This window comes from Cibotium barometz, chromosome 14, assembly GCF_041138505.1.
Source record: "Cibotium barometz isolate CiBa-2024 chromosome 14, ASM4113850v1, whole genome shotgun sequence".
Lineage (NCBI taxonomy): Eukaryota > Viridiplantae > Streptophyta > Polypodiopsida > Cyatheales > Cibotiaceae > Cibotium > Cibotium barometz.
In genome coordinates this window covers 22632855-22647887 of record NC_141059.1, presented here as the reverse complement: position 1 = coordinate 22647887, position 15033 = coordinate 22632855, and the positions used below count along the sequence as shown (strand labels likewise).

General features: G+C 41.7%; 1 protein-coding gene across 1 annotated transcript; it reads right to left on the bottom strand.

Annotated features, from left to right (window-relative positions):
* Positions 1 to 1352: 1352 nt before the first annotated feature.
* On the bottom strand, positions 1353 to 2346 carry LOC147631814 (uncharacterized). The gene is made up of 3 exons (XM_086807961.1): positions 2257 to 2346; positions 1917 to 2062; positions 1353 to 1785 (listed from the first exon to the last, which is right to left on the bottom strand). The coding sequence occupies exons 1-3, from the start codon at positions 2344 to 2346 to the stop codon at positions 1353 to 1355; spliced, it is 669 nt and encodes a 222-aa protein (XP_086664087.1).
* Between the last annotated feature and the right edge of the window lie 12687 nt (positions 2347 to 15033).

The following is a 15033-nucleotide window of genomic DNA, read 5'->3' as shown; positions in this document are numbered from 1 at the left end:
TGACCTTAAATATAATCAATAAATAACCATAAGTAGAGGTATATCCAACATTATATTCCAACTAGGTTACGAAGTTACAAAGTAGGTTCCTACATGCAAGAAAAAATTCTCTTGACTCATTATAAATTTTTCCTAAACCTTACATAGTATTTAAGAGATGAGAGATAGATTTTTCATCATAAAAAAGTATTATATTAATAATTAATTTAATTAAATTTCTTTCTTAGAATCTCTTTTTAGTTGTTGAGTCTTTGACACCCAAAATACGATAATAGTGTGAGCTTATATGGTGATTTACTTTATACTAATAAATCAATATCTCCACTAAAGTAATTGCTCAAGAATTCATACCAAAACATTTCAATTTAGTTTATCTAGTGAGAAACTTATGAAAATAGTGTTTCTTATTATATAAATTGACTATGTATTCCACTTAAAGCCTCATGAGATATTTCAAAATGCTTGAAGTAGTCTCTTATTATATAGTAATGAATATGGTTCAAAATTTATAAACTTTTGTCTAAAACAAAGTGCCTGAACAGGTAGGTGTATATATGATTAGCTCTCACAAAATGCACCAACAAAGCAAATTACATAGAACATGTGTCCAAGGTTTGGTTCTAGTCTATGATTTTTTGATTAGCTATAAAAATCCTTAAAGTTAAAAAAAGTTATGACAACTAAATACCTTAAAATTTTCAGAAAGTTATGACAACTAAATACCTTAAAATTTTCAGAAAGGCCTAAATTTAAAACTTTTAGTTGATTTTTGAGCCTAAGATGGATTGTATTACACCATAGATATGTTTCTGAAGTAATGCACATCTAAAGATTTTGGAAAGCAATGAGAAATTGGCTAATTAAATCCTTTGGTTCAAATATAGTCCAAATAGCTCTGCATTACGATAGTAATTTGGTCTATGAATTCTTATGAAATTAAAAAGCCTAGAGGTAACCAGTGTGATCTTTAAAAAAAATATTTTTTCTTCACTATGCGCCTGATGATATGAAAAAAGGAGACCTTTGATTTCACTATCCATTTTTTCTTCACTATGCATCTAATGATATGAAAAAAGGAAACCTTTGATTTTCACTATCCATGTGTTCCAAATAATTCCATAAAGTTGGTTAGTAAATGAGACATAAATATGTCCACGAACACATTTATGTCTTGTTACCAAACTAGTGTTAATAGTGTGGATAACAAAGAAAATATTAATAAAAAGTTAATATAGTTTATAATAAAAGTGCCTAACCACAAGATGCTTGCTTCCTGTGAGGTATGAGGGTCGGAGGAGCGTGGAGAGCCCACCTTGGGGGAGCCGCTATTGAACTCGAAGGGGGAGACTGCCTCAAGACCAAATGCTAGTTGGAACGGAGTGTGCTGACGGAGTGTGCTGTGTGGTGGCCTTGGAGGCTATGCGGTAGGCCCAAATAACACTGATGAGAGCATTTGGCCATTGCGGAGGATGTTGGTGGCAAGCATTGTGAAGTAGCATGCATAAGACTTTGTTGGTGCTCTCAGGCGGCTGACCGTTAGCACAAGGATAATAGGCATATGACTTCCTATGGAAGATATGATATTGAGTGAGGAGGGTGGTGATCAGTTCATTGACAAAGTGGGTGCCATGACCACTCATAATCTCCAGGGGGAAACCAAATCGAGCAAAGATGTGCTCATATAAAAAATTTCCCACTGTCTGAGATGTGCAGTCTTTGGTGGTGGTGGCTATGGCCTCAGCCCATTTAGTGGCATAATCACTGGTGGCTACTCCAAGGATGTACCTGCACCGATTGGGGTGGGCCATGGGTTCAATGGGTCCCACAAAGTCTAGTCCCCATTTTTCGAATGGAGACCATCCCAAGGAGATGTGGAGAGGTATGTTGGCCTGCTTGCTCTTGGCTTGGTGGCACACCTTTGACAAATGTCACAAGATTGGGCATGAACCTGACAATCCTTGAACATGGTGGGCCACCAGAGTCCTGAGTGGAAAAGGCGTTCATTAGTGGTGTGACCAGGGTAGTGACCCCCAGATGGACCGTCATGAGCATCCTCCACAAGCTGAGGGACTTCATGTGGGTTGACACACCGGTAGAGGACACCATCTTGAATGGCTTTGTAGAGTTGGCCAACCACTTGAAATGGACCTCTTTTCAGCAAGAGCTGCGCTTATCCTTTGGAGAGAGGTTGGCCCGAAATTTTCTTGTGGACAAAAGAGCAACCACATCCCCATACAAAGCTGGGGTAGCATCTACCTTAAAAAGCACACTATCAGGAAGATCATCATTGATACCTGCAGGGGTGGTGGGCTCGCGAAAATCGATGCGTGAGAGATGATCCACCATCACATGGTGTTTTATTGGCCGCAGAAGGATCTCAAAGTCAAACTCTTGAAATAAGAGAAGCCATCTCCACACTCGGCCCGCCACCTGGGGTTTGTTGATGAGGAGGTACTTGAGAGCGTGATGATTGGTGATGACTATGAAGTGTACACCTAGTAAGTAGTGGCAAACTGTAAGATTCCTCCCCCAACCCCCCTTTTTGATGTCTAGTATCTTCCCCTGTAATCAATCCCTCTTCAGAAATAGAAAGACCTTGTTTATAACTGTTTTAACCTAGAGAGAGAGAGAATATTCAGATTTTTAATATTTTTGGATAGAAAATTATCTCATCTTATTAAAATAAGTTCCCCTGAAATAGAAATTCAAAAAGAACTTTCCAATGTGCAATTAGAATTTATTGGAAATGGGTATAAAGGACCTTAGTCTAAGGGTCTAGATTTTCAAAAAAATTTGGATTATGGTCCAATTAAGGTTCCTATAGGCCAATAGCATCAATCCATGTGTAGGGAGGAGATAAATCCAATTTGTAAAAGAAGATACCCAAAAATGAGTAAATGCTCACATAAGATGAAGAGTTGAAAATGTACAAGGTTTATTAGTAAAAAACTATGAGCAATATTAAAAATATGAGATATTTTGGGTATCCAAAAATGAGTAAATGCTCACATAAGATGAAGAGTTGAAAATGTACAAGGTTTATTAGTAAAAAAACTATGAGTAATATTAAAATGATTCCATTATGACACATATGTAAGGAAGGGGAGTTCTTTAAAGGAGGTGCATATTTCACATAAGATGAAGAGTTGAAAATGTACAAGGTTTATTAGTAAAAAACTATGAGCAATATTAAAATGATTCCATTATGACACATATGTAAGGGAGGGGAGTTCTTTAAAGGAGGTGCATATTTCACATAAGATGAAGAGTTGAAAATGTACAAGGTTTATTAGTAAAAAACTATGAGCAATATTAAAATGATTCCATTATGACACATATGTAAGGAAGGGGAGTTCTTTAAAGGAGGTGCATATTTCACATGCTTAAATGAGTTTTAAACTCATAAAAATTGAGATATTTCATCTCTCCTCTCTCCTCATTCAAGTCTAGTTCCAAAAAGTTAGCTTAACTGACCTAAAAATGGTCAAAAATTGACCAAACTGATTTGGAAAATTCTAGAATCAGTTTGTTTGGTTAGGAGCTCAATTTTTCCTATAAATAGAAGCCTCCCCCTTGTTGAAAAATATATAGTGTTTATGCATCGTTACTCTACTCCACCTAAGCCAAGAACTATGAATTCATTTAATAATTCACTAGTTTTTGGAGCTTCCCTCTTTCTTCAATCCCCATTCGTGGCTCCATCAACATACTTAACCAATTGATTGGTTGGGGGCCTCTACCGTGAACAAAGAATCAAGCAATTTGTAAGGTAATTAGTGAATATTGATCTTTTCTATAATTTCTCAATGTTTCTCTCTTCTCAACCCCTCTCAAGCTTGAGAAGCTTAATTGGTATGGTTTTTTAAATGTTATTAAGTTAATTGGTGAATAGTAGTGAAGAGTTACATAATTTAATAAATGCTATTGAAGTTAATTTTTATTTATGTTTAAATTCTAATGGTTTTTATGTAATTTCTCTCTCTCACTCAAGAAATGGTCATACTCATGACCCATTCTCAATCCAAATGAAGCTTTTCATAAAGCTTTTCCTTAATCCAAGATTAAGCTATGCTTGAGGCCAAATTAATGGCTTTTTTCTATGCTTTTAGTTTATGCATATTGATGATTCAATCCATTATAGATTAATGATCCAATTAGAGATCATTTTAATTATTTCCTTAATGATAAGCTTTATCCCTTAGAAAAAATTGAGATTTATCAGTCATAGCAGCGGAGCTATGGCAAAATTTTTATAAAAATTATGCATAAAATAATTTCATTCAAAGCATAAAAAGAGGACTTCCTACCATATTCTAGGAATTATCATCCTAGATTAATTGAAAGAATTTCATTATAATCATGGAGAAATTGAATTTTAATATCATGCATAAATGAAAATTTTTTATATCAAAAGTGTTACTTTTATCATTTTTAATTTTCATGCATAGAAGTATGCATAAAGGAAAATTTTTTATATCAAAAGTGTTACTTTTATCATTTTTAATTTTCATGCATAGAAGTATGCATAAAGGATAATTTTTTTTATATCAAAAGTGTTACTTTTATCATATTGGATTTCATGCATAGAGGTATGCATAAAAGTTGAATATTTTATTATAAAAGTGTTACTTTTAGCATAATTGAATTTCATGCATAGAGGTATGCATAAAAGATATGGGAAGTGATAAGATATGATAAGATGCATGCGGATGTGGATATGGATGTGTATGTATGAATGTGGATATGGGATGTGGATGTATAAATGAGGATGTGAAAATGGAGATAAGCATGTAGATGTGGATGTATGGATGTGAATGTGGATGTGGATGTGGATGTATGAATGTGGATGTATGGATGTATGAATGTGGATGTATGGATGTGAATGAGGATGTAGATGTGGATGCATGGATGTAAATGTGGATGTGGATGTATGGATGTATGCATGTAGATGTGGATGCATGAATGTGGATGTATGGATGTGAATGAGCATATAGATGTGGATGTATGGATGTGAATGTGCATGTAGATATGGATGTATATATGTGAATGGGAATGTGGATGTGGATGTATGTATGCATGAGGATGTGGATATGGATGTGTATGTATGAATGTGGATATGGGATGTGGATGTATAAATGAGGATGTGAAAATGGAGATAAGCATGTAGATGTGGATGCATGAATGTGGATGTATGGATGTGAATGAGGATATAGATGTGGATGTATGGATGTGAATGTGCATGTAGATATGGATGTATATATGTGAATGGGAATGTGGATGTGGATGTATGTATGCATGTGGATGTGGATATGGATGTGTATGTATGGATGTGGATATGGGATGTGGATGTATAAATGAGGATGTGAAAATGGAGATAAGCATGTAGATGTGGATGTATGGATGTGAATGTGGATGTGGATGTGGATGTATGAATGTGGATGTATGGATGTGAATGAGGATGTGGATGTGGATGCATGGATGTAAATGTGGATGTGTATGTATGGATGTATGCATGTAGATGTGGATACATGAATGTGGATGTATGGATGTATGGATGTGAATGAGGATGTAGATGTGGATGCATGGATGTAAATGTGGATGTGGATGTATGGATGTATGCATGTAGATGTGGATGCATGAATGTGGATGTATGGATGTGAATGAGCATATAGATGTGGATGTATGGATGTGAATGTGCATGTAGATATGGATTTATATATGTGAATGGGAATGTGGATATGGATGTGTATGTATGAATGCGGATATGGATGTGGATATGGATGTGTATGTATGAATGTGGATATGGGATGTGGATGTATAAATGAGGATGTGAAAATGGAGATAAGCATGTAGATGTGGATGTATGGATGTGAATGTGCATGTAGATATGGATGTATAGATGTGAATGGGAATGTGGATGTGGATGTATGTATGTATGTGGATGGATGTATGTATGTGGATGTGGATGTATGAATGAGGACGTGATAATGAATGTATGCATGTGGATGTGGATATGGATGTGTATGTATGAATGCGGATATGGATGTGGATATGGATGTGTATGTATGAATGTGGATATGGGATGTGGATGTATAAATGAGGATGTGAAAATGGAGATAAGCATGTAGATGTGGATGTATGGATGTAAATGTGGATGTGGATGTGGATGTATGGATGTGGATATGGATGTGAATATATGATATGTGATGTGAAGGAATCTGAAGTGAAGAGATGGAAAATGATGTGATTGGATGAGTACACATATAAATGAAATGTGGAATAAGTAATGTGGATTGTATGAGGGATAATGTGGAAAAATGAGAGTTAATATAGAAATTGTATTTGTAAACTGTTTGTAAATGCTGTTTGTAAATGGCTGTTTTATGTCAAGAATGCTGGGAAAGCATTTTGACCGTCTTGTGATTAAGGTCGTGGAGACCTATCTGATAAAGTTGCAACTGCTCTGACGGAGAGTCAATGGAGGACGTCTCGCGTAGCAAGGTCGGCCGAGGTCTTGACCAGCCTCGGTTCGATTAAAATGGTGAGCTTCCGGTACGGTGGATGAGGGACCAAGGAAGCGACCTATGAGTGAAGCGCTAGGTCACCTACGAAGGATCCTAGAGGGTGCTGACCATACGGTGCTCGGGCTCTGGGTCACCCAGGATACCCACGCGTGCGTCGAGGAAGATATTGGAACAAGGAGTAAGAGTTGTTTTGTGAAACCGGGCATGGATCTGGTTGATTGACCTTGCTGGTCTTCAATGGATGAGTCCATGGCTCTTTATATGGATCTGTTGGTTGATCTTGCTGATCTTCAACGAGAGTCCATCTTGATTTTTATAAGTGATTATATTGCCGAGTATTATGGGCTAGGAACTATTGAAAAGGCCTCTGTGTGGACAGGTGGTGAGCGTTCTAGTTGCCAATGATGCCATAGATACTCCGATGAAGGAATGATGGGAAATTATGAATCAACTGGATAAATTGGAAGATTGTGATCAGTGGTACTATGGTTTCATTAAAGGATTGTTTTAAAGTTAGCTGATGCTAAGAAAAAGGCAATTTTCATATTGGGTGTGTAAGTGGTGTGGCTAGTTTTATGTTTGCATGAACTTCCGGCTAGGGGGCCTTGGAACTCTTTTCCTTGGTACCCGGGACAAAACCTAACCAAATTCCAAATTGGATCCCATCACTACAGTGGTTGGGTGGTTGGCTAACCCATGGGATCGGATGGGGTTAGGCTGGACTGATGGATCTGTAAATCGAGATTTAATTTCTATTATTACGATAGATGAAGTAAATCCCGGATAGAAATTGTTCTATGGATAAGAATCAACGGCTGTGCCTCTTGATGGGAAAAAAGCGTTGATCCCAATGATCCAAGTGCAAGTTTCTTCCTTGATTTGACCAAGTACCGTTAAAGGTTCAGTCAGATCAGTTGATCCGTAATGATCTTGACTACGTTAGAGTAAAGAGTTATCCTGGTGGAATCGCCCATGCTTTCCGGGTAAAGGAAGTTTTTCCGGTTTCAGTTTTGGACAAACCGACGGATTAGTCTCTTGTCCGGATATCCGTGGGCGAGGCCCCGAGTGTGAGACCCCTACCCACGCATGATGTGCTACTTCCGCTGCTAGTACCCCGAATCCGTTGCGCGGTGGAGATTGGGATCTCACACAAACTTTTGATAGGCATACACTATGGCCAGAGCCTTCCTTTGTGTAGTGTTGTAGTTTCTTTCTGCAGAGTTGAGGAGGCAACTAGCATCCTAGATGGGCCGGTCAATCTGGTACTTCTCACTAGGTTGGGATAGCACTGCACCCATAGCAGTGATGTTGGCGTCTGCATTCATGTGAAAGATGATGGACCAATCGAGAGGTATGAGCATGGGTGCTTGTGTGAGATAATGTTTAAGATAGGAGAATGTTGAGGACTGAGGGATGGATCAGAGGAATGGGTTGTTGGGACTAACAAAGCAGCTGAGGGGTAGGGCGATGTCAGCATACATGCGGATAAAGTGACGGTGATAGCCGGTGTGCCCAACAAAGACTTGAGTTACCTTAGGAGTGATGGGATGAGGTAACCTCAAGATGGCTACTATCTTGTCGAGATCTGGGGCAAGGCCTTGGATGGAGACTATGTGGCCCAAAAGTGTGCCCTTTGCACAAGTAAGAAGTGACATTTAAAGGGGTTGAGATGGAGATCAGAGGAGTGACACTTACCAAAGATTAAGGCTAATTGGTGGAGATGGTCAGCAAAGGCTTCCAAACATGTTGCAAGATTTGTGCCGGTGAACTTGGAGAAATCATCCAAGAATGCTCTGAGGAAGCTGGTGAGAAATTCCCAAAAAATGTTGGTTACAATGTGTTGGAAAGTGGCCGGGGCATTGCACAACCTAAATGGCATTTTGTTGTGGAGGTTGACCGTGCCCCATTGGGTGACAAAGCTTGTTTTTGACTAGTCATCCGGATGGATGGCCACCAAGTTGTTGGCACTCAAACCATCCATGAAACTATAGACAACGTGACCAGTCACATCTTCCAGCACCTTGTCCATGAAGGGAATAGGAAATCCATCTTTGATTGTGGCCTTGTTGAGAGCACCAAAGTTGACACAGACTTGAATTTTGTTAGTTTTTTTCCTGGGGGTGATCACCATGGGTGAGAGCCACTCTATGTGTTCCACCGGGGCAATGATGTGAGTGGCCGCCATCCTCTCTATCTCCACCTTCACTGCTTCTACATACTTGGGGTTGAGTTTGTAGGTGCGGCCCCATCGGGTACCCTCTTGGAGAGGGATGGTGTGCACGTCTATGTCGTCTAGCACATCATCCAGATCCTTGTAGGTCCAGGCAAACACATCCTTGTAGGAGTGGAAAAATGTGGTGGTGTGTTTGAGTAATGTGGGGTGATCCCATAACCAGGAGGCCAAGAGGATGGGGTGCTCAGGGGTGCGTAGATTGAATTCCTTTACTGGGTCCTAACATGAAGGAAGTGGGAGGGGCTCTCCAATGTGACTGGCAAGTTAGAGAGGATGCTGGGGTCATGTGATGGTTGTTGGTCCAAGGGGAAGTCACCAACAAACAACTCCTTTTTCCAAGATGAGGGTAGTTCTTGGACAAGAATTGGGGGCTCCACGGTAGCTGTCGTGATGTTGGGCTGGCCCAAGATGGGTTTGGCTATCGGTGGCTTTAAGTGTGCCTTCTTTGTGTGACTGCTCCCTTGGTGGTCGATGGTTCAAACGTGATGGAGGTGGAGTTCTTGCCACGTCTCCTATTAGTGATGGGCTCTCCAGGTTAATCACCTTAAAGTGCTCAATTGTGGGGTCCTTAGGGGTGGTAGCTTCATGAACCTCCCTGATGTCCACTCTGTATAGTAGGAGAGATCCCTTGTAGCCTCGAGCCAGTCCAGGAGCTCTAAGTCTTCTCCATTAGGCACTATGCCTTCCTCCATTGGTGTGGGTGTGACCACACCCTGCATGGCTTGGTCTGGACCTTCTTCAAGTTTGAATTCTTTTTGGCCATGGGTCTGAGGTATCCACAACCTATTGGTACCCTAGTCGTGTAGCATGCTAAGACCTCGCAACCATGGTTGGCCAATCAATAAGGAGTATTCCCCTTTGACTTTGAGAATACGGATGACTACAAAATCTAGAGAGAAGCCAACATCTTGAATTTTGACTGGCACTCCCTCCACAAGCCTGAGAGGTGTCACCTCGCGCTCGTCTCCCATTCGAAAATGGAAGTTGGTTGGTCTAGTGATCTAAAAACCAATGGCTTTAAGAGTGAACTCCAGCATCAGGTTGACTCTAGATCCGCCATCCATGATGGCTCCAGAGAGAGGGGTACCATTGAAATTGATGAGGGCGCCGATTGCATGAGTGATGCCAAGACATTTTTCCACTTGCAAGCTGGCCCAAGTCCATGCCTCACCATCTCGAATATTTGACCCCTCCTCGAGTTGGTGCAGTAGAGCAGATCCAATTGCACTCAGGCAGCGGGGCTAAATTGGAACGGTTGGTTGAGTGACATCCCCACCTTTCTCTCCTTGAGGAGGTTTGGCCATGGATGCTGTGGAAGGTGTGGGTGGGGAGTCACATCAGCCGTCATCGAGCATGGGTGGAGCCTCTAGAAGATCTTTGATAGTTTGCAGAAATACAGGGTCCACCACATTATGAGAGATATTTGAGGGGACTTCACCTTGCTCCATTGATGGTTCTGGTTCTCCAAGGGCCCTCTTTTGAGCATGGGTGACCACACCTGTGGTGGGGTGCTCCACATGAGATGAGGGTGTAGGGTTTTTTGGGTGAGGGGACACTCCTAGGGTGAAGGATGGGTGATTTGGCACCAAGGAGGGGGTTTCTTCAGCACTTTTGTAGTCACCCTCACTGCCCGTGGTGGGGTGCTCCACATGAGATGAGGGTGTAGGGTTTTTTGGGTGAGGGGACACTCCTAGGGTGAAGGATGGGTGATTTGGCACCAAGGAGGGGGTTTCTTCAGCACTTCTGTAGTCACCCTCACTGCCCGTGGTTGGGCACCCAAGCCCCATGAACCCCCAAGATCGGGCATCCCCAAGATCAACATCTCACTGTGTGTGAACCCCTAAGATCGGGAACCCTCAAGATTAGGCATCACAAAGTTCATGAATCTCAAGGGCACCCACAAGGCCAATCACTAGCCATGCAAAATGGAATCTCCACTTGATCGATGAAGCGACACCCACCTACTCGTCGTCACCTCTCACCTACTCCAATGGCATCTGTTAGTGACCACTTTTTGCACCTAGATCATGATAGCCCAAGTGGCCATGCCCATCGTATATAGAGAGCCTGCTGTATCGAGAGAGGATCCCCAATGCAATACATGGTCTTATGGTCTTGTGGTGTCCCAACTTTTTCCTACTTCCATCTTGTGTTGCATGTATATCACTGAGGTAGCTCTTGTGTGGTGTTTTGTTATTGAGTTTGTGTGAGTGCGTAGTGGAGTGGGACAGAGAGGTCACCATCTCCCTAGCATGTGCCAACTCCTGAGGGTATACTACCCTAGAGAGGACCCTAGTGATTTAGTGTGCATGCATGATGGGCATCCACCTGTAGTCACCCTCACTCCCCAGGGTCGAGCACCCAAGACCCGTGAACCCCTAAGATCGGGCATCCCCAAGTTGGCATCTCACTATGTGTGAACCCCTAAGATCAGGCATCCCAAAGTTTGTGAACCTCAAGGGCGCCCACAAGGCCAATCACTAGCCACACAAAATGGAATCTCCGGCAACCCCACTTCCAAGTTTGTCTATCCACTTGACTGACAAAGTGGCGCCCACCTACTCGTCGGCACCTCTCACATACTCCAATGGCATTTGTCACCTACTTGTGCTCGACGCCTCTCACCTACTCCAACGACATCTGTCATCAGTGACCGCTTTTAGCACCTGGCTGATGATAGCCCAAGGGGCCACACCCATTGTATATAGAGAGACTGTTGTACCGAGAGAGGATCCCCAATGAAATACATGGTCTTATGGTCTTGTGGTGTCCCAACTTTTTCCTACTTCCATCTTGTGTTGCAAGTATGTCACTGAGGTAGCTCTTGTGTGGTGTTCCGTTCTTGAGTCTGTGTGAGTGTGTAGTGGAGTGGGATAGAGAGGTTGCCATATCCCTAGCCTGTGCCAACTCTTGAGGATATACTGTCCTAGAGAGGACCCTAGTGATTTAGTGTGCCTACACGACGGGCATCCCAGTCTACTACTACAGGTACGCTAAAAATTTGGTGATCCTGTTGGGGGCGCATGTGAGTCAGGAGTTCCCAAAATTTTATGTCTGTCATAGTTCATCATCTCTACATGCCCAATACACGTTCACGGAGTTCTTCTTCCATCAGTCCCATCAAGAGTCCCCTCTCTGTCAAGTGCTACACCCGCAAGCAGTCAGTCCACTTTGTGCCTCCAAAAGTGCTTCTAATCCTCTCCCTCTACCCTTGATGTAGTTCTTTCAATCCTCGCCAACAAGTGGCTACTTCAAAAAAAAGTGATAGCTTAATAAGTGTCTAAGTGACTCAATTTTTGAACTTCATGTATGTCTGCTTCATTAGAGCACTTAAATATACATAAAAGCATAAGAAGTACATGGGAATAAGCATGCAGGAATAGGTCCTACTCAATAATATTTGACAGGAACCCTGCCACACAAAGGGACTTCATCAAAGGCCAATTTCTTCAAAAGATGAATGTCGCTTCAATGAATCACATGAGGAACTGAGAATCACCATCTCATTTTGATGATTATGTCTACGTTCCTCTATATCCTTCCCTCTCTTCCCTCCCATTATTAACATCTCTTATCATCCTCACTAACACAAATCACATGTAACCTTGATTAAGATTGCCAAGAACAAAGTGAGCAAAAAACCCTTTTTTTTTTAATGCTCACACAAATATAAAAACACAATCATTCGCAAAAAACCCCACCCATGGTTAGTAATTCCCAATAAACCACTAACCTTTTCATTCACTGACTAGCTTTTCTTATTCCTTCTGAAGGAACTAAGACCATTGAAGGTCACTCAACATCAAATCCATCAAAAAAGCTTGTCCATTATCCCCAGACAAAGGTCTTCAATGTGATCACGAGGAGGACACGATCACCATCAGGAAGGGGGGGATGTTAACCCATTCCTAGGGTTAACAAGAGCTACCACCATTATCTTACATCAAAGAGTCATACACTAAAGGGTCATACATTCAAGATATGAAGCAATGGTGTCCAAAGCTACAACTTGGACGAGCCTCTTATGAGCCTAAAGAGCCCAACCGGCCACAGTTTAAGTGAGTGTGAACACTTATGGTCATGTATACAAGTGAATTTCTCTCATAATACAAGAGACTCTCCCATTGTACAATTGAGTCTTGCTCTTGCTAGTCTAATCATCTTGCTAATTTCTCTCCCTAATGCATGCTAGTGAGTATGTGTGAGTGAAGTGAGGTGAGAGGAGGAACAAGTACCCATAGTGCAACATGGTAGTGTGACAACGCTTGTTGCGGGAGGCGCAGTGGAATTGCATGTCAAGGAGTTATAGAGCTTGGAGACCTCAAGGTTACAAGCTCGACCATTGGAAAGATCCTCACAACAGTTGCGGTTCACCAAGTAATCTCTTGTTGGGGCAAGGGGGGTTAGGGTGAGCCATAACACCCCACTGTGCATATTCATGTCTAATGAACAAGAAACCTCTTGGTAGTGGTAGTGGTAGTGGTGGTGGCAAATTGATGCAACCATAAATTCATGCACACTTGGTATATAGTCTATACAAATCAAAGGTAATCCACTCATTTCTAGTTTTGATGTTTATTACTTTAATGTTAATTATGAGAATTTCCATCTTAACAACATGGGAGTATTTGATACACATGATTTGATACGTTGTGAGGGTTCTAGGTGATGGCCTCTATAGCACCACCAGACACCACACACGAAAAAAATATACAGACACCAGAGCTGGTGGGGGACTCCAAAATCTCAGTTGAAAAGATGTAGGGGAGAAGAGAGCTTGAGCTCTTGCAAGCACACACACACTCACAAAACCCTAAAAGAGAAAACACAAAGTGAAAGGCTGAAAATCTTCTTCTTCTTCTTCACTCAACACTCAACACACGATATACAAAGATAAGAGTACACACAATATGAAAAGGTACTCAACCAAATACATACTAGGGTTCTCTATAGTGTGAACCCAACTAAATGAGCTCACGCTATAACTATGCCAGTCTCTAGAATGGCTATCACACAGCTTGTCATCCCACTGGCCCTATATCACCCACCATGATCTCACCAACCATGCCAGTGGTGTAAGTGTGAGGCCTATCCCCTAGGCGGGTTATCAGTGTCCACCGCCTCACTAGATGAGCTCGATATCTCAACACTCCCCCTCGAGCTCAACTCCATCTCATGTACACCAAGCCAAGCCCTGAATCTGCGGAGCTTCTCTGTACCCGATGCTTTGGTGAAGATGTCAACGACCTAATCCTGTGTGCTGACATAAACAAGGTCAACATTTCCTGCCAAAACCTTCTCTCTGACAAAATGGTAGTGGACTTCTATATGCTTCGTGTGTAAGCATGAAAAACTGGGTTTCTAGCCAATTGTATACTGCTAATGTTGTCACAGAAAATGACAACTTGTCTATCCCCACTGATAGACACAAATCTGCAACAAGTAGCTTTCTCAACCAAGCTACCTCACATGCTGCCATAGCAGCACCTCTATACTCGGCCTCTGTAGTACTGGATAGAGCAACCGTAGGCTGCTTCTTGCTGCTCCAAGTAGCAGCAACACTCCCCAAAGAAAACATGAAGCCACTAGTAGATCTTCTATCTGAGATACTACCAGCCTAATCAGCATCTGTGTACGCATGTACACATATCTCTATCCCACTTTCACAAAATAGTCCACAATGCAAAGTAGACCTCACATACCTCAGTATGCGTCTCAATGCATCCAAATGCGGCTTCCAAGGAACCTACATAAACTGACTCACCAACCCAACAGCATAGCTTAAATCTGTCCTGGTGATTGTCATGTAGATCAAGCTTCTTATTATGTGCCTATACATAGTAGGATCAAGCTTCCTATTATGTGCCTATACATAGTAGGATCCTCCAAAATATCTCCTGAATTTGCACTCAACTTGCCATTCTGATCCAATGGAACTGAGATAGGCTTATAGCATGTCATACCATACTTGGAAAACATGTCCAAGCCATACTGTCTCTGCAGTAATCCAACACCATGTGGTGACCTAATCACCTCAATGCCTAAGAAATATCTCAGCTCACCTAGAACCTCCATCTCAAACTTCTGTCTAAGCAAGATCTTTACATCAAAGATCTCTGCATCATGGTCTCCCGTAATGATTAGGTCATCTACATAGATGACAACAAGCACAACCCCTCTATCACTGTGTCTCACATACAGCGAGAAATATGCATTGGCTACATGAAAGCCAATAGTTACAAGATATTCATAAATCTTGTCAAACCATGCTCTTGG

Excerpts from the sequence above, each read along its gene's own strand:
- LOC147631814 (XM_086807961.1), bottom strand. The coding sequence starts at position 2,346 with ATGGTGGATCATCTCTCACGCATCGATTTTCGCGAGCCCACCACCCCT. Across the intron at positions 2,063-2,256 it reads CTGATAGTGTGCTTTTTAAG|CTTGTGGAGGATGCTCATGA; the intron begins GTAGATGCTACC and ends GAAGTCCCTCAG. Across the intron at positions 1,786-1,916 it reads TCTTGTGACATTTGTCAAAG|GTACATCCTTGGAGTAGCCA; the intron begins GTGTGCCACCAA and ends CAATCGGTGCAG.